Genomic DNA, 23,396 nt, shown 5'->3' with positions numbered 1-23,396 from the left:
CTTATAATCGATGGCATCTTACAATCGAAGAAATACGGTATTATCCTGGCTTCTTATAACCATAGCCTTAATGCAAGCCAGGATCTCTTTGCAGAAGTCAGTGTGTGATGGGAAGAGGAGAGGGAAATGGTGAAGAAGTGCACAGCCACGGTGTCAACTCATGGCTTAATAAACCATTGTTTATGAAGCTGTGGAGAAACATCTGAAAGCAGCCTATGTCTTCTCAGATGCTTAGCAAAGCAGTTTTTGGAAGAGTGCAGAAGCAAGATGACATTTTCATTTAGAAAAAATGCTGCCCCAGAGTCAGTTTCTTCCAATTGCCCCCATCTCTACAGTCCTTCAAGGGGAACCAAAAGACTCGCCTGTTTACCGTGGCCTATAATTGAGTTAGGGACCATCGTGTATATAGTACTGTCTGAGTTTAACTATTGTTTTACCATGTGTTGTAGTTGTAAGTTTTGTTATATGTCGCCTTGGGAAGACTTGCTCTGAAAGGCAGCGTATAAATACTTTAAATAAATAAACAAATGTTTCCTATAAAGATGTTCTGCAGCGATGCTTGTGATTGTTGGATTGCTGTTGTCAGGCTTTTTGAATGCCCTTACAATAAATAATTGTATATCTCCTACAAAACTTCATAAATGTTCAAATTCACTTAAACCTGTAGACATTAGTTCATTTAAATTATAGGTATTATTATGATGTATAGGTTTGCTTTTAAAAGGCACTCAGCACATAAAAGCTTTTGGAAATGATATTTACATGATAGCATAATACGATGAAATTATCATACTTTCCTCCTTGTATGTACACTTAGAAAAGCCTAGCTCAGTTTCTAGTATCATCAGGGACCTTTCCCACCAAATAATAATTAACATTGACTTCTTTGATTGTACAGAGCTGGCTATTTGCCTCAGAATATTCCACTAGAGGTTATCAGGTATCTGTCCAAGGAAAAGGAATTTCTGCCCTGGCATGCTGCTAGCCGAGCACTTTATCCTCTAGATAAGTTGCTGGACCGCACAGAAAACTACAACATCTTCAATGTAAAGACCTATTTATATTTCTTTGTTATTATAAATTACCACACTGTTGTTGTCCTTTCCAGTAAGATTCTTTAATTTGCCTAGGGCCTTTCAACATGATCAGGCAAGGTGTATCCCCAAATGCACTTTAACTTCTGTGCAGTAATCCTGCAATGGTAATATTACGATATGCCTTATTAATAGAGATGGAGAGAGAGAGAGAGAGAAAGTACTGGCCAGATGTACACTCCCAGTACAGAAGAAAAGGGAGCACATAATCTCCAGGGTAGTAAAAATAGTAAGGAAATGTTATCATTCATCACTAACTGTGTCACAAAATTATGCGGTGGTGAGGCAGAATTGTAATAGCAATGAATGTGCTGTTTGGAAGAAGAATTGCATTTTCCCATTGCAAAACAGTGCACTTTGCGATAAGATGTGCAGGCTATGTGAGAAATGAATGTGCATCTACTGCTTAAGATAATAGTGATTATGTAGGAAGGCCATATAAGAATTTATTTCATTGAGGCATGATTCAGCAAGACAAGCACTCTTACATTTCGATGGGAGAGTTAAATATGTGCTAGAATATTTTTTCACAGACATCAGTGTGACTTAAAAGTGCTTAACTTGGCTGTGTCATGTTCTCTGTTTTTATTCTTACTTTAATGTGGTAACTGTAAGCATCCACTTTCATTATATTAGTAATAGCTGATTGGCTGCACGGTATACTTTACTAAAGCTCTCTATAAAAGTGGCTATAAATTTTATCAGAATGTGGCCAGTACCAGAAGTGATGTTATCATTATTTCAGTCCGAAAAGCTGAATTGAATTCAAGGACTAGATTACTATTTAATCCTAAACTCACCCATAATTGGGGGCAGGTGGCACATGTAACAGGAACAGTAGATTACCGATATGCACAAAGCTGCCATTAACAAATGTTTCCTGCAGGAGGGAAAATTGCCAAAGGAAGGGGCACATTTGAGAAAAGGAGCACTTTTATGCCATAAGTTAGGAACATGGGAAGCTGCCTTATTTTGAGTCATACTATTGGCTCATTTAGCAACTTGGTATTATTTACACTGCCTGGCAGGGACTTGCCAGGGTGTCAGACAGGAGTTATTCCCAGCCCTATCTAGAGATGCCAGGGACTGAATCTGGGACCTTTTGAATGCAACTTGTGTGCTTTCACATTGAACCACACCCCTCCCCGTTCAGATTGTATCTAATGAGCACTGTGAACTGAGATTACACCACTGTAATTAATCACATGTGCTGCATAAACTGAATGGCCAATAACATCTATTAAATATAACACAAACCAAGGGTTCTGGACAGCAACAAAACACAAGAGGAAAATCATAGAATAGTAGAATTGGAAAGGGCCCATAAGGCCATCGAGTCCAACCCCTTGCTCATTGCAGTAATCTACCTTAAAGCATACCTAACAGATGGCTGTCCAGCTGCCTCTTGAATGCCTCTAGTGTGGGAGAGCTCACAACCTCCCTAGGCAATTGGTTCCACTGTCGTACTGCGCTAACAGTCAGAAAGTTTTTCCTGATGTCCAGCCAGAATCTGGCTTCCTGTAACTTAAGCCCATTATTCCGTGTTCTGCATTCTGGGATGATCGAGAAGAGATCCTGGCCCTCCTCTGTGTGACAACCTTTTAAGTATTTGAAGAGTGCTACCATGCCTTCCCTCTATCTTCTCTTATCCAGGCTAAACATTTGACCATTTGTTTATCAATCTCAAACTGTAATCATGCCCTTTCAGCTTGTACTTCACTTTTTCCAGGGGGGTCATAGACCCACTTTGTGAAGAAGACTGAGCCAAAGTAGGAATTGAGTACTTAGGCCATTTCTTTGTCATCTGTTATCAATTTGTCATCCTCATTAAGCAGTTGAGCCACCATTTCTTTCCTCTGTCTTTTATTATTCATGTATCTGATGAGAGAACACCGAGAGGAGACATGATAGCACTCTTCAAGTACTCGAAAGGTTGTCACACAGAGGAGGGCCAGGATCTCTTCTCGATCATCCCAGAGTGCAGGACACAGAATAATGGGTTCAAGTTACAGATTCTGACTGGACATCAGGAAAAACTTCCTGGCTGTTAGAGCAGTATAAAAATGGAACCAATTGCCTAGGGAGGACATGGGCTCTCCCACACTAGAGGCCTTCAAGATGCAACTGGACAGCCATCTGTCAGGGATGCTGTCATCTAGAATAAACAAGGAGTTGTGTTGTGGGGCAAACAAGGAATTACTGCATTTCTGCACTATATTACACTCCTTCCTCTCAGTTCCTTTGACTTTCTAACAATTGCCAGCAGACACTGAATTATATGTAGCATAAGCTTCCTTTCCTGTCATATAATTCTGAATTAAATGGAAAACTCAGTTGCCAGCTTGCTATTGCCTCCATTGAAGAACCATTATAATGTATTAATTTCTGACTCCTGTTTAGCAATTTTAGTAAATAAGAATAGTAAAAATATTGCTGGATGGTTCTTTATCACATAAGAGTTGACAAGAAAGATATTATAAATTCATTTTTGTCGCAGGAATAACTTACCTGCCATAGGAAGGTGTGTATCTCCTTTCAACTTGTCATAACATGCAGCTGAATATGTTGCCATGTAAATAAAAGTTATTCACTCTCATATTTTGCTAATATAATGTGAAATACATTTTAAAAGTTGCATTTATATTTCACCTAAAACTGGGGAATCTGGCAGTAAGAAAATTACGATATGAGTATGATGACAGAGGCATACTTTACAACTTGACATAGAAAGTAAAGGTTCCTTTGTGTAAGGGTCAAAAGTAGAAAACGTGTTACGCTGCCTTTGCTTTTAAAAATGCCAACAACTAAAAGGACATTGAAATACAGACCTCGTTAAATTGTCCAATCTTGGTATGCAGTTCACATTATTCAATATTATTACATCAATTGGCTGTGCTGGAGTAATGGTTTTGCCATATTTGTGCATATAAAGACAACCAAGCCTATCAATTTCATCTCTGTGTGTGGCCTAAATGTGTCACTTATAAATGTTTAATGATGGACATTACTCAAACATGCATTTTTAAGTCAAGAGTAGCCTGCCAAGGTAAATACTAGCCCGTCAAAGCTCCAGCAGCTTTTCCTACTTGTGTCAAGTATACATTACATGTTTAAAGCACAAGGCATGTTCTGGCTAATGTTAAGCACTTTTCAGCCCCACTATTTCAGAAGGATATTTGAGCACATGCTTAACTCTCCCTGATAGAAATCATTGGGACCTAAAAGTGCTTACCCTTGGTTGTTGCGTCCCACCTGCAGATAATGCTACTGCATTGGATCCTGACTTCCCATCCTCAGGCAGGAACATCCCATGAGTGGACTTATAGGCATGAGATATTCCTGCTGAAGGCAACTTTATAAATTTTACACTCCCCATGAAGCCCCTCACACTCTTTAAAAATCTGCTCTGGAAGGTTGGAAGACCACCTGGAACAGTGCAGGGGGTGGGGCTGCAAAGAGTTGAGGAATTTGTCTCCCCCTTTTGCCAGCAGGATCGCAAGCCCTTCCGTGAATGGAAGGAGCACTTCTGTTTATTGAAGGGAACTCAGAATCCAAGCCATGCTCTTTAGCAATTGCTAGCTTTAACAATAACAATGAGGTAATCTTAATGAGTCATCTCAATTATCTCCGTCATGAGTGACCAGCCTATGACACATGTGCCACCAATGGCAGTGAGAGGTCCCACAGTCCTCTCAGACCTTCCTCTTTCCACACTGCTTTTAGGGCCAAATTAAACAGTCTGCTAATCACACATAGCAGAGCTATGCATGATTGGCTTCTTTATATCCATGGAAGCACACAAGGCCCCAATTCAGATCAGGACCTTGGGAATTCAGGAAGGGGGATTTAAGCTCCCCACCTGCCAATTTTGACCTGAAATTCCACCCACACACCTTGGGTGGGGAGGGGAGAAAAGAGTCTCCTTTGAATTCCAGTGGAGGATTCTAAAGGGCCAAACTTAACATGATAATCAGAATGCTTAGGTTTGCCCTTTAGGCGTTGGTATAGGGTGCATGGATAGTGAAGTGGCAGCTTCTCATACTTTCAACTTGACTCATGGCACACATGCCAAAAACAAATGGGCACTACTTATCTGTAAAATGTCATATATAAATATTCCAATATGGAACCATTTTAAACTATATTTGAGCTAGATGGAGCCTGTTAATTTTAACTATGGAAGTATTTGACACAGTTTTTTCCCTTCTCTGTTTCAGGAATATATTTTAAGACAAGTTGCTTCAATGTATCTTAAGCTTGGATGGCCAACAAATAATTTGGACAAATCCTTTGTTCAAGCTTCCTACCAACATGAGTACTGTTATATTTTTACTGCTGCAAAATAGTTATTGTAATCTGAACTCCATTAACTTAATATGAGCTTCAAGAATGTGACATATCATTTATATATTCTGTTTATTTTGGGCATGACCTAGCCAAATTCCATTGATTATCAACAACAACAACAGTTTATTGCAGTCAATAGACCATTCCAGCAAATAACAATTTTACATTGATTATCATGAGAGAAAGAAAGAGAGAGAGAGAGAGAGAGAGAGAGAGAGAGAATTAAGTACATGTTTACCTGTCTTGTTGAAATCAATGGAACTTTAAAAATGTTAAACTTTGGCTGGATTGTGCCTTTTGTTTTCTGAATTCATATTATGGTCTTACTATTGTCTGTTTTTATTAAAAGTTGAACAGAATATTTGAATATGTTTTTTCTAAGTTATAATTTAGGTTTTGGCTCATGAAGCCTGGATGCATGCATGCTCGTAACTGACTGGCTTTATAGCTATTTAAATGTAATTACTTATTAACTGATTTGTCATTTTAAAATCTACAGTTAAAGCATTGTTAATATGTTTGACGTTGTTAAATATTAGTTTAGATCTTGTAAGCAATTATGTATTTTCATCTGAGAATTTGAACATATTTATTAACATGAGCCTAATGCTATTTTTGTTTGTGTTTTGGGATACTCAGGGAGTTACGCCGTGAAGTGATTATGCTGGCTTGCAGCTTTGGTAATAAGCATTGCCACCAGCAGGCTGCAACTCTGATCTCAGACTGGATTTCTAGCAACAGGAACAGGTAAAAATAATTTTTTAAAAAATGGCAACGTGCATCTTCCTTGGCTTCGAAAGTGTTGGGGTTACTTTTTCCCCAACACTTTTGTGGGGAACAGATAAAAACATTTTAAAAAATCTCCAATATTAGCAATAGTTGGGTTTTCTAAGGCAGAAGAGGGAGCTGCTGCATTCCACAAGCATGACGTTTTTGAAAGGAGAGGGAGTGCTGTGCTTTAACTTTCCCGTCCATTGCACAGAGATGAAAAAGAGTGTGACAGAAACCCCACAGCCCATGACCAAAATGAACTGCTGCCGCCACCTATTGAGTGGCAGAAAACAGTAAGGCTCTTCCTCTAGATCAGCGTTCCCCAACATTGGTCTGTCCAGATATTTTGGCCTACAAATTCCATCAGCCGCTGCCAGCATGGCCAATGGTCATAGCTGTAAGCAACAGGACATAGCATCCACAAGAAGTAGTCTTTTGATAAGAATATAAAAACAATAGTGCTATCTGTAAAAACATCCCCTTTTTACAGGTATCCTAACCACCTGTCTTTTACCTCATCCTGCACTCTGGCAGGGGAGGATTGATGCTCACCTCCATCATTTCTTCCTGAAATCCTTACCACCATCACATGGGAGTTTAAAAAGAGAGGGGGTATTTTTTTTCCTCCCAGGAGGAGATTTCAAGAATCAAGGGGCTTAGATTAGGGATGGCTTAATCCTCCCCATCTGGTGAGTGATGGTTCCATTCCTAATTGGAGCCATATGGACTATGGACTAATTGGGGCCATAAGGAGTAAAGATAAGGCTCAGCTTCACACTATGTAATTCACATAACATGTAGTTTGATTCTAATTTATTGTCATCAGCAAGCTTGGTCACTCACTGCTCACTCCTGGTTCCTAATTCCAGATTGCTTATGAACAAGTTAAAAAACAATGGTACCAGTACAGATCCTTGTAGGACCACATCTGTTCATTGCAAGAATAGAGGGAATGGTGTTAGGCATCATCTAACTATGGATGGTCTTTCTATAGGGCCAATGGAACAATTATCCAATGGACTGTCCCTTAAACAGCGAACATTTCCAAATGTGCAGCAAATTACTACTAGTACCACCACCACATGTGACAAAACAGCTAGGCCAGTGTAGAAATATGTAGCCATGTTCCTAGGAGATGCTGTTGCATCAGCAAGCTAGGATAAGGGAGAAAGAGAAAGCAGTGTATACATACCATGTAATCCCTACTTTGTTACACATCATGTAGGCCAGAGGAGGTATAGAAGTAATCTAAGAGTCCAGGGTACCAGCCTGTGTTGGAACTTGGTATCACTATATTGCTAGAAATCTTTGAAACATACATCATTAAGTGAAAACTAGCAAAACCACTTAAAATAAATATATGCAGCTGTTTTAAATCCAAACTGTGAATTAAAATGGGATTTCTGAAATTCATCTCTAGTACTGTACTGTGGAAATGATTGCTTTCAGGAAATTAAGATGTTTGCTGCAGCCCTTCCATGTGTGAAGAAGTACATTACTCACACTCCTTACTTATGACAGCATAGTGGCTCAGCCTAAAAAATTTAAAGAATTACCATACGTTCTGCCTGAGCTTGAGAATCAGCCTTGTTAACCTCTTTAACCTTTGCCATGCATCAGTTTTGAAAGCAAAACGTGCTTTCAAATACATTATCCTTTGCAGATTTTCTTCTGAAGAAACTTAACCTGTATTTTGGCTTACAAAGCTTAAGGAAGAACTTGCAAAAAATAATATTGTAAACTCTTCAAGTGTGAACCAAAAGTTTACCAAAAGGTAAACTCACAACCTTTTGGGCCCCAAGGGAGCCAGAGAGCTGCACACAGGCACACTCATACATGCACACACCCACTACAGTGATAGAAGAATTACATCCATTACAGAGATTGAATCAAGCAAACTTTAACAGGTCGTAGAATAGCATATGCAGCCAGTAAATAGATGGATTTTTCCTTTGATTTAAGTTCACTTTGAGGAATATGGGTTAGTAGGTTTCAGTAGTTATGCCAGTGAGCTGAAGGACAGATGAAACAATCTGTTGAAAACAAAATTGCCTTTCCTATCACACACTCATGCTCTCTCTCTCTCTCTCTCTCTCTCTCTCTCTCTCGCTTGCTCTCAGATAGTGCTGAATAGGTGCCAAAAAAATCATCAAAAGTGATCACGGGGTTACATCACCTCCCCTACGAAGAAAATCTAAAACTTCATAGGTCACAAAAAAGGCAACAAATGAAGGCATGATAGAAGTTTACAAAATTATAAAAATCAATAAAATTGTGACAGAGGAATTCATCTTTCTCTCTCCTGACACTAAAACTTAGGGTTATCCAATGAAGTTGATTGGCAGTAGAATAAGGATAGATGAAAGAAAGTCATTTCTCTCACAGTCACCTCATGGAATTCATTACAACAAGACAGAATTAATGCCACTACCTCAGATGGTTTTAGAAACATTTAGACAAATTCAGGGACGACATGACTATCAATGGCTAATAGTCAGTGGCCTTAGCCAGACCTACCTTTTATTCCACGATGGAGGAGGGAAGTTCCCGCGATGTGATTATCGCGAGATTCCTCCTTCGTTTACACGTGAGGTGCGATGATCTCAGGAGGAGAGGCGTCGTGCCCGCCGTTTTTTTTTTAAAGCAACGGGAGCGCCGAAAGTTAAGTTTTTTTTAAAAAAAAATAATTTAATTTCCCCGCTCCCCCCACCCTACCCCGATGGGCGCAGCGCTCCTGAGAAGTGCTGCGCCTCTGTGTGCAGCCTCGTGTAGAGCCGGGTCAACCCGCGGCAACGGGCCACACGTTCCGCGGAGACCACGAAAAAACCAGGCCCAAAGTGTAGGGCTCTATCCCGGGGCGAGGGAGGGATGATCCCTCCCTGATCCCGGGATCCCCTGTGCGTCATGTGGACGCACAGGGACAATTCCAGGGTTCACCCCGGGATAAAGCCCTGTCTAGCTAAGGCCATAGTTAGCTGCATTATATCATGTCAAGACATTCGATCTTTTAACTCAGTATCGTCTACACTAGGGGTAAGAAACCTTTAGATCTCCAGATGTTGCTGGATTCTCACTCTCATCAGCCCCAGCCAATGTGGTCTTTGATCAGGCATCGTAAGAACTGTAGTCCAGCAACAGCTGGAGGGCTACAGGTTACCTGCCCTTGCTCTACACTGAATGGAATGGAGTTTCCAGGACTTCAGGCAAGGGTTTTTTACAGCCCCCTCTGGAGAAGCCTGCATTCTACCACTGAGCTCTAGTCCTTCCCAAAATAAGCTAAATGGGACCTACGTATTCCAAGCCCATATATCTCTGAATAGACAAAAAAAAATAGTGAAGGCTTGTTGCATCCTTGTCCTGCTTCTGAGTTTCCCAGAGGCATATGGTTGAGCATGTATGGAAACAGAATACTGAACAACTGGTTTGGGGCCTGATCAACAGGGCAGCCCTTATTTTCCTCAGTTGCAAAGAAACAGTTTATTTTCACACAGAAATTTATTTATTTATTTATTTATTTATTTATTTATTTATTTATTTAATTGCATTTATATACCGCCCCACAGCCGAAGCTCTCTGGGCGGTTTACAACATTTTAAAATAGTAAACATTAAAAGTATACAATTTAAAAACACACACACACACAAACATAAAAACAGTATAAAAACAACAGTATCCATTTAAAAACAACAATTGTGGGGTCCATTAAAAACAAACTTAACGTTGTTAAATGCTGTTAAAAAGCTGTTAAAAAGCTGTTAAAAAGCTGTTAAAAATGCCTGGGAGAAGAGAAAAGTCTTGACCTGGCGCCGAAAAGATAACAATGTTGGCGCCAGGCGAGCCTCATCGGGGAGATCATTCCACAGTCGGGGGGCCACCACTGAAAAGGCCCTCTCCCTTGTTGCCATCCTCCGAGCTTCCCTTGGAGTAGGCACTCGGAGGAGGACCTTAGATGTTGAAATCTGGATCATACTATCACAATGACCCTGTTCGGATGGTACACTAAGCCACAGTGGTTAAGCATTTTGAGCTAAACATTATGGCTTAGCAACCAGGGTTTGAACATGATCACTAACCATTTGCTGCAGGAGGGTTAGCAGCCCAACCATGGCTTAGCATGTCTGAACAGGCCCATTGATTGGTCATCGGGCCACTATTGTTAAGGTGATTCTGTGCTTGTTTGCTTCTTCTCATAAACCTGTGGGGAGGGGGGGGGGGGTTATAATTTGTCCATATTTAAATACTGTTCATAATTTGAAATTGGCCTCAAAGGAACGTGCCCACTCTTTTGAATGTTCTTGGATAAATATCTGATATGTCAGCGAATCTGCATTTACCTGAAAATATAGTTCTTTCTGACACCGGGAAGTCTACACCAGCCATTTATTGCAGGATTGTATCGTAGTCGTCACTAACAGTCCACATGACGTTAACCTGCTCCCACGGTGATAGCAGCTCCACTTCTCACTTTTACTAGAATATCCCTGACTGCTTTTGTCATGGTTTTTCCGTCTCTCTCACATTCATTCCAAAGAATGTTTGCGGTGTGTCCGCTCTTTGTGAGTTCGTTGCTGTTCGCTGCGAGTTCCAGGCTCAGTGAACAGCCAATCAGCTGTGAGTGGCGTGTGCATGGGTATCTGCATGTTTTGCCACTGAGTTTTTTTTTTTTTTTTCAAAAAAAGCAAACCTATCTCTGCACAGGAGCACATATTTGTCATAGTTCCTATCCTCACATGTGATGCTGTGTATCTGCGCTGGTGCACATCCCTCAGGAGTAAGTAAAAAAAAATCCCGTGCCCCATAGCCATCTGCCTAGCCCCGCCCACTTCTACCGACACACATGCGGAACCGCCGTAACGGGACACACGTCCTCCTGCAACGGCACTCCTGTCATTGTGGGAAACTTCACTCCTGTGTGTCCCGTGAATGCCGATCGTGGAGGGGGGAAAAGTCGCAATCCCCCCTCCTCTGTTGCGAAAGGTCAGCAGGTGTAGATTAGCCCACTGGCTCTCGCTCTCTGCTATAGATATCCTTAAGGATTAATTCACTTGAAACCAACTGGCTACATTATCTATGCAGGCATAAATGTAGTAATACATTATGCTATTTTTAGAAGAACACGAGAAGAGGATAGAAACCAATGCTTCTGAAATTAGTTAATTAACTGGCCATTCCAACAATGGAGAGGAATCTTACAGTGAAATCAATAAAGCTGTTTAAGTAGAAAGAAGAGTGTGCTGGGTACAACTTAATCAAGACTTTAGTGGAGACCCAGGAGACCCAGGGCATACGTCCCCTGTAGGATTAAGGATTAACATGATAACAAGGAAATGAAGATTTTATTGTCTTAAACGCTGCCATTAAGAAGCCAGTTTACTCCTTTCATTTTTTAGTTAGTTGAGTAAAAGAAAGTCACTTTCTACATTCTGTGAACTGTGTATGTTATCGGTTAATTTAAGGGCTTCATGAGTGACTTAAAAGCAATTTAACTATAGAACAGTGCGATCAGAAAGGTCATGTGGTCCAAACCCCACGCTGAAACAGTGCAATCCTATTCTTTTCTTCTCAGAAGCAAGTCTTATTATTTTCAGTGTGGCTGATTGCCAGACATGTGTGTATAGGGTTACAGCCTTACTGTTCCAAATAGAGATAAAGGAAGGCTTCTCTGATATGAAAATCCACTCCACCTCATTTATTTATTTTACTCTTAAAGAAAGAATTTTAATGCTGCAAAGTAAAGTGGATCCTAGAGGTGTACTTATAAAATAGAAATGGTGGATGGCGGCAACCTAGTGCTTTGTTTTAAAGCATGGCCAGAAAAAAGACAAATGTAATATGGTGGTGGTAGGCAGCAAGGCAAGTGCTTTTTACCTGGACTGTGTGTGTTTGTGGCAGGTGGGGGAGGGTTGCCTGCGGATTTTTGGTTTTTTGGTTATTTTAATATGGTGCAGGTGTTAGCTATTGTTTGTTTTTGTGTGGTATGTGCTTTGTCTAGGTTTTTTTTGGGTGGTATGGGTGGGGGGTTTGCTTCTGTGTGTATCACTGAGCATCACCAGTTTTTCTTTCTTATTTATTTGTGTGTGTGTGGGTGCTGTTCAGACAACACACTAAATCATGGTTAGGCTGCTAACCATTTGCAGCAAGTGGTTAGTGAGCGGGTTTAAACTGTGGTTAAGTAGCCACCATAGTTAGGAATGGTTCAAATGACATAAGCCATAATGTTTAGTTCAAAATGGCGTAGCATGTCATCTGAACAGTGTGTGTGTTGGGTGTGTGTGTGTGTGTGTTACCTATTTATTTATACTACTTCTATACCACTTCATATAATAAAGTAAAATAAAAAGTGGTCCATATTAAAATATCTGTATAATGCAGTGAAATATATCTGTATAACCAGTGAAATGGTTATTTTGTTGTGCTTTGTGGGGGAAAATATGTGATTTTCCATTTGTGGCTCAGGCCCTACCTCTGCTTTGTATTCACTTCCTTATCTAAGTTATTTTCCTTTGACCCTCATCGTTTTGCTTTCTATGAAATATGTGTGGGAGCAGAAAACTGGGGGCTCAAAACAGTTGTTTTGTGTTTTAGAACTCAGGCCACCTTTGCCTTGTACTTTGCTTCTTGGGTATTTTTTTTTAACCTCATCTCCTTTCTTCCTTGTAGTTTTGTGCCATAACCTCTGTGGCAACCATTTTGTGAGTACCCCCACAATATGCTACCAGTATTTCAGTTGTGCCCATCAGCCCAAAAACGTTGGGGATCGCTGCACAAGGTGTTAAAAAACATGTTATTGTTCAAGGTGTTCTGTAGGTTGTTCCAGAAGGTGTTGCACAAGATGTTCTGCAAGCAGTTACACAAAGCGTTGTACAATTGATTTCAACTTTATTGCGTGTTTTTTGTGCAAGTTGTGTCACCACTAGCGGAACACTGCCAATTTGTGCATTTTTTATGTTAGCATAATACTGGATATAACCCTGGAACTGTGTTCATTTTGCACAGAAAAAGGAGACTTGAAAGCTAAATAAACACAATTATTACCTCAGAGCCTTCATAAAAAGAGAGAAAATGACTTTTTGGTAGACACACCAAGGGAAAAGTACAAGAAACAATGGATGGCAATTGTAACAGCACAGGTTTAGGATAGATATCAGAAAGTATTGTGGGAAAGATTGGATAATGGAATAACTGGGTCAAAGAAGTAGTAGAATCTCTTCCCCTGACTTTTAAGATAGATTAGAAGAACATCTTCCATGCATGGTACGCTGAAAGGAGGCTGACTAGATGAGCCCTAAAGGGCTTTCCTCTACAGAACATGCTGTGCTGGAAACAGTTTGTTAGACATGAATGGAGCTTATGCCCAAATGGCAGCATAACCATCATAGCATGTAAAAAAGCAATTATTACATACATTCAGACTTTTGAAAAGTTAGTTTTATTCTTATGCGAGTGTTATATAAAACAATTCTGTAATTAGCGACATCAAGCAAAATAAGATTTGGCCAAATTCTCAGAATTGAAACAGGACTTCTGATTAATTTCTTTTCTTAAATGTTTCCTTAAATGTTTCGAAAAATGTCACTAAATCAAAGAACTGCCTATACTACATCCAATTACATTTTAAGAAATTAGAACACCATTTGCCTAGAAGATAAATAATTAAGGGTCTATTTTATAAATTATTTCCATTTGTTAGAACTTAGTTTAAACAAGAATAAGCATGTACTAATTAATTATAACTTAAACGATTATTCTTAACTCTTTGTAAAGCTTTATTATTAATCATTGGAAAAAAGATTTCTCTGTAAAAGCACAGCATGAGTTTAATTATTTTTTTCTCTTTAATTTTTAACGTTTTCCCGAAGTGTTTAATTTTTAATCAGAAAATATGTTAGCCACATATTTTATCCTTACCAGGACTCTTAAGCAAGATAAATAAGATCACATAAATCACAACAGTATTCAAATAAAAGTCATTTAAAATGATGCTTTCAAAAGTTAGTGCTTGCACACACACTGAAGTATTCATCATAGCTTTGCTTTAAAAAATGGAATGCAGTCCCTGGAGGGGTTTAATATAACAAATGAATATCTTTGCTTAATACAAACAACACAACCCTATGCATATTGACTGAGAAGTAAGTCCATTGTGTTCAGTGGCTTACCATCAGGTATGCTAGAGTATACATCTGGACAGAGCAATCCTAACCACCCCCCTTAGATGGCCACCCAGGATGGATTAATATGTGAAAGCACTTTCTGTCTGCCATCAGAGAGAAACTCTGCTGATGGGCACTGTCTGCCCAGAAGCCTCATTTACCACCACAGAAAGTTCTGCAGGCATGAATTCAGCTGGCAGTAGGCCCCAAAGGCGGGCATTGTAGGTCAGGGGCAGATTAGAGCTATTTTAGATCTGCTGGATCGAAAGCCTCTCCCATAACACCAAGAGGAGCACAAATTAGCTGCACAGCATGGAGCTGGTGTAGCTAATTCTACCACCACTACTATTGTTTTCAATTGTGGTGATTACTTTTTTTAAAATCAGCTAGCCTGAAGCCTGGCAGAGCTGCCCCACCCCATCCCTCCCACCCTGGCCAACACATACCAGCAGGGCTTTGGAAGTAGTAGAGGATCCACTCCTTTATTCCCTGACCCAGCCTTACTTAGCCTTGCACTGTAAGGCTGTAACTTGTATTTTTATAGGTACATGATTTTGTTTGTTTCATGCTTGTCTGTCTTTCATAATTATTTCCTAACTACGCAACAAACCTGTACTTAATGCATTTGGAAGTGTATTTGAAGTAGATCTAAAAAGGATCTATAGATTTGCAGTGCAAGGCTGTGTGTGTCCACTTAGAAATAAGCTGCTTTGGGGATAGGAGTGCATCCTTAGTACATGTGATTCATGAATATAAACAAAACAGAAGGAAGGTTATTAGCATGTGTTTACACCATTTGTGTTCAAGATCCCTTCCTCAGTTGAAGCTCAGGCATTGCTTACTTTGTTGCCGCTCTAATAATTACAGTTGTTACGTTAAACAGAAAGTGTGGTATTGAACAAAGGATACTGGGGTTGATGAATTGGCTAAGTTTTCATAGTGATAAACTTTTGGAGGCAAGAGATAAGCACCTTCTCATTGTTGGAAGTGATACATCTTTTCAGATGCTGCACTGTTCTGCTCGTGTTTTGCTGATTATATCCAAATATGAAGTAGCCAGTGTACAATGCAGGGTACTCAAAGCTAATGAGACAATCAGCCTGAAAAGAATTGCCTGCTTATTTCCAGATGCCTTCTTGTTCCTTGGAGGCTCTGTTGGCTTACAGCCCTGCTTATAGGAAAAGGCCATTGAATGCTAGCTAAATGATTAAAAAACAGGACACGGTAACTTTAAATAAAAATGTAAATACTGGGTGCCTTTTGCCACCAGACAGTGAAACAGAATTATGGTGTAAGTGTAAAATGTACTTGCAAGTACAAATGTACTTGCAAATAAGTAAGTACTCCAGAGTAAGATATGTTTAACATTAGGATTGACGCAGTCATCCTCCTTTCATACCACTTTCTTATTACAAAATGTTATGAGGATGGTAGCCTGTTGCTTCCACCTTCTCTACAATTCTAATTTTTGTGAACCGCCCAGAGAGCTCCGGCTATTGGGCGGTATAGAAATGTAATAAATAAATAAATAAATAAATAATACAATTCAGCCCAAATCTGCTGGGCAGGCTGAATGGCAATGAGTAGTTCTGTCAGGTCCTTTGGCTATTTTTGGTTGTAAGTTCAAGTTGGGCCTTCTTGGGTGGGGAGCGTGTCAACATATTGTTGCTTCCTCCCAACCCCATTCCTTGATATTAGGAAGGGGAAAATGTGATTCAATGCCCATTTATTCTTTGCTTTTCCTTGCCCTCCTCTATTTTGCTTTCTGATACAGCCTATTGGCATTGGCACAGGAAGTGTTCCACATGAGCAGTCTTGTGTATCAACTGCACAGACTGGAGTATCCTAGGGGCTGCACTGGCATAGTTGAGTTACGCATCTGCTTATTCTTAATCTCTAATTAAGTATTGTGTTACACTGATGAAAAGCAAGAGTCTTTCTTAGGCCTAAGCTGATTACCATTTTATCTAGCAACTACAACATAGAACTGTATTGTAGCAATCTCTTAAAAGTTGCAGATAGCCCAATCACTGTGTTACTAAAATGCAAACACATTGGAGAGTAATATCTATACAGCTGTTACATCACTATTAGGGAAATAATGCAGTTGTACATTTTGCTGATAAAGAAGTGCACATCAAACTAGTAGATTGTTTAAAACTGAAGAATTACAAATACTTAAGAAGTAAAATTATCTCAAATTAGAGATCCTTGGAGCCTTGGAAGGCCAGCTGCTTGGAAGAGGGATTTTGGTTAATAATCCCCCATGAAAAAGAAACCCTAGCAGTTTCTTCCCCACATCTCACTCAAGAAAATGGAAGGCGTGGCCCATGACCTTCTCTTCATTTTACTCTTGATGTAGTGGGAGACTCAGAACTTGTACCTTTGTTTCTGGAGCAAGAGAAAATGGGAAGAACTTGAGAACTAGGCCTGCATAGCCTTGTCAACCGTTTGTGGGCTAAATTAGACATTAGATGGCAGCCATAAGGATTAGTTCTGTGCCATGAGGGAGGGAGTATACCATACTTTGTCATAGCCCTAATTCAAATCCCCTCCTCTCCCCATCTCATCACCCAAAGCTGCTATTAGCCACAGAAGTCACACAATTTAGGGGCACAAAAATGGTGTCTGTAAGTTTTCCTTCCACAGTTAATAGGTTGGAGAGGGGATATTTAAGTCGGAATCAGCACAAGGGGCAAGTGTTCTATTTCCTCCTTCAGCCCTGTTCCAAATTGAATCCCTGTCTGGGGTCACATTTTAAGAAATTAAAAAAATGGGGCTAGATCCAAAGTTAGTCCTTCTGAAATTACTTTTGAAATGACTAGGACTTAAGTTAGTCATTATTAACTTAAATCCCAGTCATTTCTAAGTAAGACTGGCCAGATCTCCACCAAGCAGGATATAGCACTATGAAAGCGGTGTGAGTGATATATGGTATGTGTCAATGGGCCCCAACAGTTGTCAGTGCACTTCAGTACTGATATAAAACAGTAGTGTGGCTCCTGCCTCTTATATACAGCTTTTATACTGTTTTCATAGTGCTATATCCTGCTTGGTGTAGATCTGGCCTCTCACTGGATGCGACACAATGGTAGGGCCTGTAACGGAACGCCTGTATAATACGTAGATTCACACTATATCAACCTGATCCTTGTGTCACTACCAGGAGCATGACCAAGGGACACATAACTTTAACTTACGTGTTATGTCTGTTGAACTATTAATACAATATTGCTATTTTTTTTAATACATTCTTTTAAAGAATACCACTAAATGTGAGAGACATCGTCTACTGCACAGGAGTTTCACTGATGGATGAAGATGTATGGGAGTTCATCTGGATGAAATTCCACTCTACTACAGCAGTTTCAGAGAAGAAAATATTGTTAGAAGCTTTAACTTGTAGTGATGACAGAAATTTGTTAAACAGGTGTGCTAATTTAGTAGATATTTCCTGACTTTTCAAATGTTGTTGTATAAATAGTAGTAGTGATCACTTTTTCCCTGAGCATTTTTCCACAAAATGGAAGCATTTTGTTGACAGCAAAAGAATAATTCATGTTCTCTGTCTCTGTCTCTCTCTCTCTGAAACTATGAGTTATGGAAATGTTTGTGTTATGTGGAAAGCATTTCTTCCAAATCATATGTTCCAAGATCACGTGAAATGATTGAAAATCTCATGTAAATTTTGGGTAAGCATGTTCTCAGACTAGTGTTTAGGATGAAATCTAAAATCAAGCAATTCAGTTTCAGCTTTTACCAAATATGTGCCATACATAGGTCAACAATAGGGTGTAATATTTTCTCTGTGTCAAACCCTAGATTGTTTTCAGTACTTTACAAACGCAAATAGAAAACTCTGCAATGAATTTCAATAACTATGTAGCAGTTTCTGATCTTTGTTGGGAATCCCAAGATAGAAAATAGCATGATGTTGAAATATTTTTGTTAGTAAAACTAAGCACTTTTCCTCCCATCTCCATTCAAGGCTTCTTAACCTGTCTCTCAATTCCGAAGTTGTCCTGGATCAGGACGCAATCGATGTCATAATCCACGTAGCTCGAAATCCACATGGAAGAGATCTTGCTTGGAAATTTTTTAGAGAAAAATGGAAAATATTGAATGCAAGGTAAGCATGAATGTTTTGATTTAATGTTTAGTATTGAACAATTCATTTTTTCTTCATGTTCTATCTCAGCTTTCACCAACCGCCCTCAGTACATGAGCACAGTATGAATACAGGATCATTTGACATTTAAGGCTTAGTTATTCAAGCATAAAAGTTAGTTGTGCTTAGAGATGGGAGAGAAATTAATTCAGTTTGCAGCTTAATGCAAATTAATCTAAGTTTACACTTTCAAACCACTGAGAAGTATCCCCTACACTGCTTCTCCACATTCTTTATTGACTAGGGTTGATTGGACTCCATCTGGTTCTTTCAGGCACTCGCCAAGCTGCCATCACCACCCACTTGCGCGAGTTACGGGATGGCCTGGCAACTGCCGCAGGGCTGCTGGCCCTCCTAACAAACTGTCATTTTACGCAGAAATGGCGCTCAGGTATTTCTGGAAATTAATGTCATGGAAATGGCTCCTTTATGGCTGCCATTTACAGAACATTAGTTTCCAGAAATGCCCAAACTGCCATTTCTGTGCAAAATGGCTCACTAGGAGGATAGGGTGCTACCATGTGCTCATGGACTGAATTGCAGCTCACAGACAGGTCCGGTAAGTGGCAGGCAGCTCGGCAAGTGGGGTCCAGGATGCCGAGTGTGAGGGCACCCGATGGATTCCACCCCTGCTCAAACCCCCACAAGATCCTCACTACTGACATGTGGACATTGTGCCAGCTTATGCTATTGGCATGCCACTAGCGGTTGCTTACACTAGTGTTACATTAATAGTACAAATGGGCCAGCAGTGTTGGGAAGTGCCCAAAATTTGTAGTTCAATGAGTTTTGCGATGGAGTACTTCCATCAAAAATGAATACAGAAATGTATGTATTAGGAAATAATGTTCAAAAAGGCATTACATTAGGAAAACTGCTTTCAAAAAACATATATATTAGGTAGAAACATAAGAAATGTGTACTAAAATGTGAATGACTTTTCAAATGACTTCAAAAAATAATTAAATCACAAAATTAAGGATGAACTGAATTTAAGCCTGGAAAAATTCTCAAACTTTGCGATGAACCAAATTTGGGACTGGAAAAATGAGAAACTGAGAGAAACCAAAATTGACAGATTTGTCTTTCCTGAGTTGTGGTCTAATTAATCCTGTTCAATATTGGAGGCTGGAACTATCTAAATAATGACAATTTTAAAAGTTACCAAGACTAGGCAAATTATTACTATGACAACAGTTAAAATACATTACAATTCTAGTTATTAATACTAATACAGTATACATAGCCTGTGTATAAATTACATAAAGTTTAGAAAACATTTGCTATCTTCATGAATTAGATTTTCCATTGTGCATTATTCATTTTATATAATTTATGACCAGTGACACACTGACTGCACTTAGATGTAACATTAAACTATTATTAGGAATCAAGGGTCAGTTTGATTGTGAAGTATGATTTGTGCAAACCATAGTTTTCTACATTCAGGTGAAATGGAAACCTAGCAGCAAATTAGAATCAGAAACATCTGATTTTCTTTCTTTACGTGCAGAGGAGGGGGGAGGGTAGGAGAGAGCTGTTGTTTCTGATCTCATGATGTTTTATTTTAGCCTTAAAAAGTTATGAGCTGTCAACTTCACTATCAGAGTAATATCCCAAACTAATATGTTTCCCCTTCTTTGTTGATGTAGCTATTTCTTTCTATGGTTTTTTTTTTTTTTGCAAAAACTATTCTAGATGTTGCCATAATATGCAGGGGACCTGGAATTGATTGATTTGGGGAGTTCCTCTCCATCTCAATATCCTATGAATCTGAAATTCTAATAACCAGAGAGTAAAAAGGTTACAAATCAAATGCTTTATTTAAACAAGGGCAGACAGGAAAATAGATCTTAACATGCAGGCAAAGTAAAGTGCACATATGGGGGAAAGAACAAGACAACTTAAAATTCAATGTGAATTCATGAAACAACAGGTTACGTGAAAGAGAAATGACAAACTCTAAAGAACATGATTTCCCTCTGTGGGGGGCAGCATCGTGACATGCAGGGAACTTCATGAAAAATAACATAGCCCTGTTCCCTCCCCCTCTTGGCAGATTTGCACAGGTACTCAGTATACCAAGCCATTTGAGCAAATGGGAGGCCTTTGAGTGGAAGGCATTTGAGCAAATGGGAGGCCCTTTGTGTTCCAAGCTTTTGTTCCTTAACTATAGTATGTAGAAGGGGCAGGTTGGATGGGGATATGGGAAGTGTGTTGCCATATGTTCTATATAGCAGCCTAGCTTGGGGTATGTGTGCATGCCAGACTCTGCTATGCATTATGCAGCCCTCCCCAACCTGATACCCTCCAGATGTATCAGACTGCAACTCCCACAATTCCAAGCCAGCATAACTGCTGGCTGGGCATCAAGGGAGTTGCAATCCAACACATCTGGAGGACACTCAATTGGCGAAGGTTGCTTTATGGGGATCTTGCAGCTCTCACAAAGGGGAAAAGTCATGCTTGAAATACTTACAAGATAACAAAAGCACAATGAAAAGCTATAGCTTACTTTGCTTGCAATAGCTCCCAGGTTAAATCTGAGGCCAGTGTAGGTAGAGCTGGGAAAGGTTCCTCCTGCTGCTAGTCAGTGTAGATAATGCCAAGTTAGATGGCTCAATGGTCTAACTTGGCATGAGGTGGCTTCCTATCAATATTGCATAGAGAAAGCATTATGGCATTGTTCACTAGGGAATAGTGTAAAGGAGTCCTATCTGTTCCATTTCGAATAGAGACCCATGGCTACCTAATTGTTGGGTAATTTCAAATAAGCAATTGAAATGTCTTCCATTTTTAAGCAGAAGGGAGTATAGAGCCAGTCAACTCCAATAAATGTTAGTTTATCACATGAACAGTTGCACTTGAATGGCTGTATAAATGCTAATATGTTGATAAATTCCACAATTAGAGTCATGCTTGGTTGTGTTTTGAAGATATCAGCAGATAGTATACTGAGAATAAGAAAGCAGCCAGATAATCTGTAGTTCGAATATCAGCTGGTCTTCTACTACATGGACGTTTTTAGTTCTGCTATCAGTGAATAGGTTCTTGGCTCAATGTAACTGATTGTATTCTATATTGTAGGCCACAGGAAATGTGGTTTTTTACATTAATTGCTTTGCATTTGGTTAAATTTAGTAAATATTCTGGTATGAGGAATTTCTATAAACAACAGAAATCATTTAAATAAGATTGCTGATAAGAAAAATAGAAAAAGATGAAGTTATGGGTAAATAAATTTTAGGGTTTCGTCATAAATAGATCTCCCAGCTTAGGTGTTCCCCGCTTTTTATGCATTAGATTGAATATGTGAAGCAGAAACCATAGGAAAGAAACTTCAGTTGGCTGTATTTCTGTAATATAAATATTTTAAAATCTGAATAATCAAAGCCATTGTTGCTCAATATATTCCATTTTTATGTTTTCGACCTGCTGTTGAAGATATGGAGAAGCGTTATTTATGAATTCAAAACTTATCAGTGGAGTCACAGAATTTCTTAATACAGAGAGTGAACTAAATGAGGTAAATATTATGCGGGCTCAGTGCTTGCAGTTATTTTTAATATATACTTGTTCTTTTAAAATGTCTTTGATACCTAAAATTGATAAGGTTATATACTTTGTCCTGTAATGTTGCCTATCGCCGCTTTTTCAACACCTAAGAATGATGTGTGCACAGAACAGATGCACGTTTCATTTAAGGGAAATTGTTCTGTCCTTCCCCCCCCCCCCTTTGTTTAAGTGCCTGATTCTGTGTTTGCTTAGTCAAAAATAAATCCAAGGAGTTTAGTGGGAATGTACTCTGAATTATGTGTAGTTAACAGAGTGAATTTGTATATGATTACAAAATCTAAGAACAGTTACTGCTGGTGGTGGTGCTTGTAACAATGTCAGGCAGCCCCTCAAACTCAGGCATAAACATCCAGTCATTTACAATAAAGAATTAAATATGTTCCTCAAGCCTAATTAAACACATCTTTTAGAATAGTTGATAAACTCAGGCTCTTCAGAGAGGAGTCTGAGTGTTTTAGCTTAACATTAGCTTCTAAAGCTACATTAGGAGTGTTTCCAATTTTCTCTATTTAGTTTCCTATGTAGGAGTAAAACTTGATAAGAGCCCAGCTGTCTGCAACATAAAGCAGCTGGGCTATAGGAGAGACAGAGGAAGTGATGTTAATATAATCAGGCATTGGCACGTCAATATCTTCCAGCACAATTTGAAGCAATTGCATCACACCTAATTGATGCAGGCTGTTGCCTTATTGCATTCCGTAATAAATCTCCATGCAAAATATTACAAGAAGCTCGGTAGCAAACGTAGTACTTTGTCATCAATATAAGACTTGTTCATGTGCATTGGAAGATCATACTCATATCAGTTCAGTCCAAATTAACATGTTAACTTGTATTTCCAGCTAAAGAACTTTATAAAGACCTATGAGGAGGGATCTGCTGCCTCTTTCTCCCGAGCTGTTGAAACAGTGGAAGCTAATGTCCGGTGGCAAACGCTTTATAAAGAAGAATTATTTCAGTGGCTGAAAAAATCACTGGCTCACTGATCAGTGTTTCCGATGAAGACTTTGTACCAAACTGTGCAAGAGGAGAGGCACAATGTGGAATTCCAAGAACCTTTGACTGGAAACACAATGAAGACCAGTTCAAATTGGAAGGATATATAGATATAGATATATTATATTTTTGCACCGATCTCCTCAAAACTGTAAACGAAAATGATTGGGATGGGGTGGAAACTCTGACAAAGAGAAAAGGTCATGAATGCTTACAAAACCCAGTCCCCACTGTTCCATGGCCAAATGTGATATTAAGTGGTGCATGTAAATGTTAATGTCAGTTTTGAGG

The 23,396-nt window shown here is 39.3% G+C and overlaps 1 protein-coding gene across 1 annotated transcript in view; it reads left to right on the top strand.

Annotated features, from left to right (window-relative positions):
• The window catches only part of TRHDE (thyrotropin releasing hormone degrading enzyme), a 280,840-nt gene extending 257,738 nt beyond the window's left edge, over positions 1-23,102 (top strand). The window contains exons 13-19 of the mRNA XM_063133867.1: positions 899-1,046; positions 5,312-5,409; positions 6,081-6,188; positions 17,628-17,795; positions 18,354-18,494; positions 21,978-22,059; positions 22,952-23,102. Of these exons, the coding sequence (XP_062989937.1) occupies positions 899-1,046; positions 5,312-5,409; positions 6,081-6,188; positions 17,628-17,795; positions 18,354-18,494; positions 21,978-22,059; positions 22,952-23,095 (889 nt within the window). The 3' untranslated portion in view covers positions 23,096-23,102. The remainder of the gene's footprint in view (positions 1-898; positions 1,047-5,311; positions 5,410-6,080; positions 6,189-17,627; positions 17,796-18,353; positions 18,495-21,977; positions 22,060-22,951) is intronic.
• The last annotated feature ends 294 nt before the right edge of the window (positions 23,103-23,396 follow it).

Source organism: Elgaria multicarinata, chromosome 9 (genome assembly GCF_023053635.1).
Source record: "Elgaria multicarinata webbii isolate HBS135686 ecotype San Diego chromosome 9, rElgMul1.1.pri, whole genome shotgun sequence".
Lineage (NCBI taxonomy): Eukaryota > Metazoa > Chordata > Lepidosauria > Squamata > Anguidae > Elgaria > Elgaria multicarinata.
The sequence above is the reverse complement of the archived record's forward strand: the minus strand, read 5'-3'. Positions and strand labels throughout refer to the sequence as shown.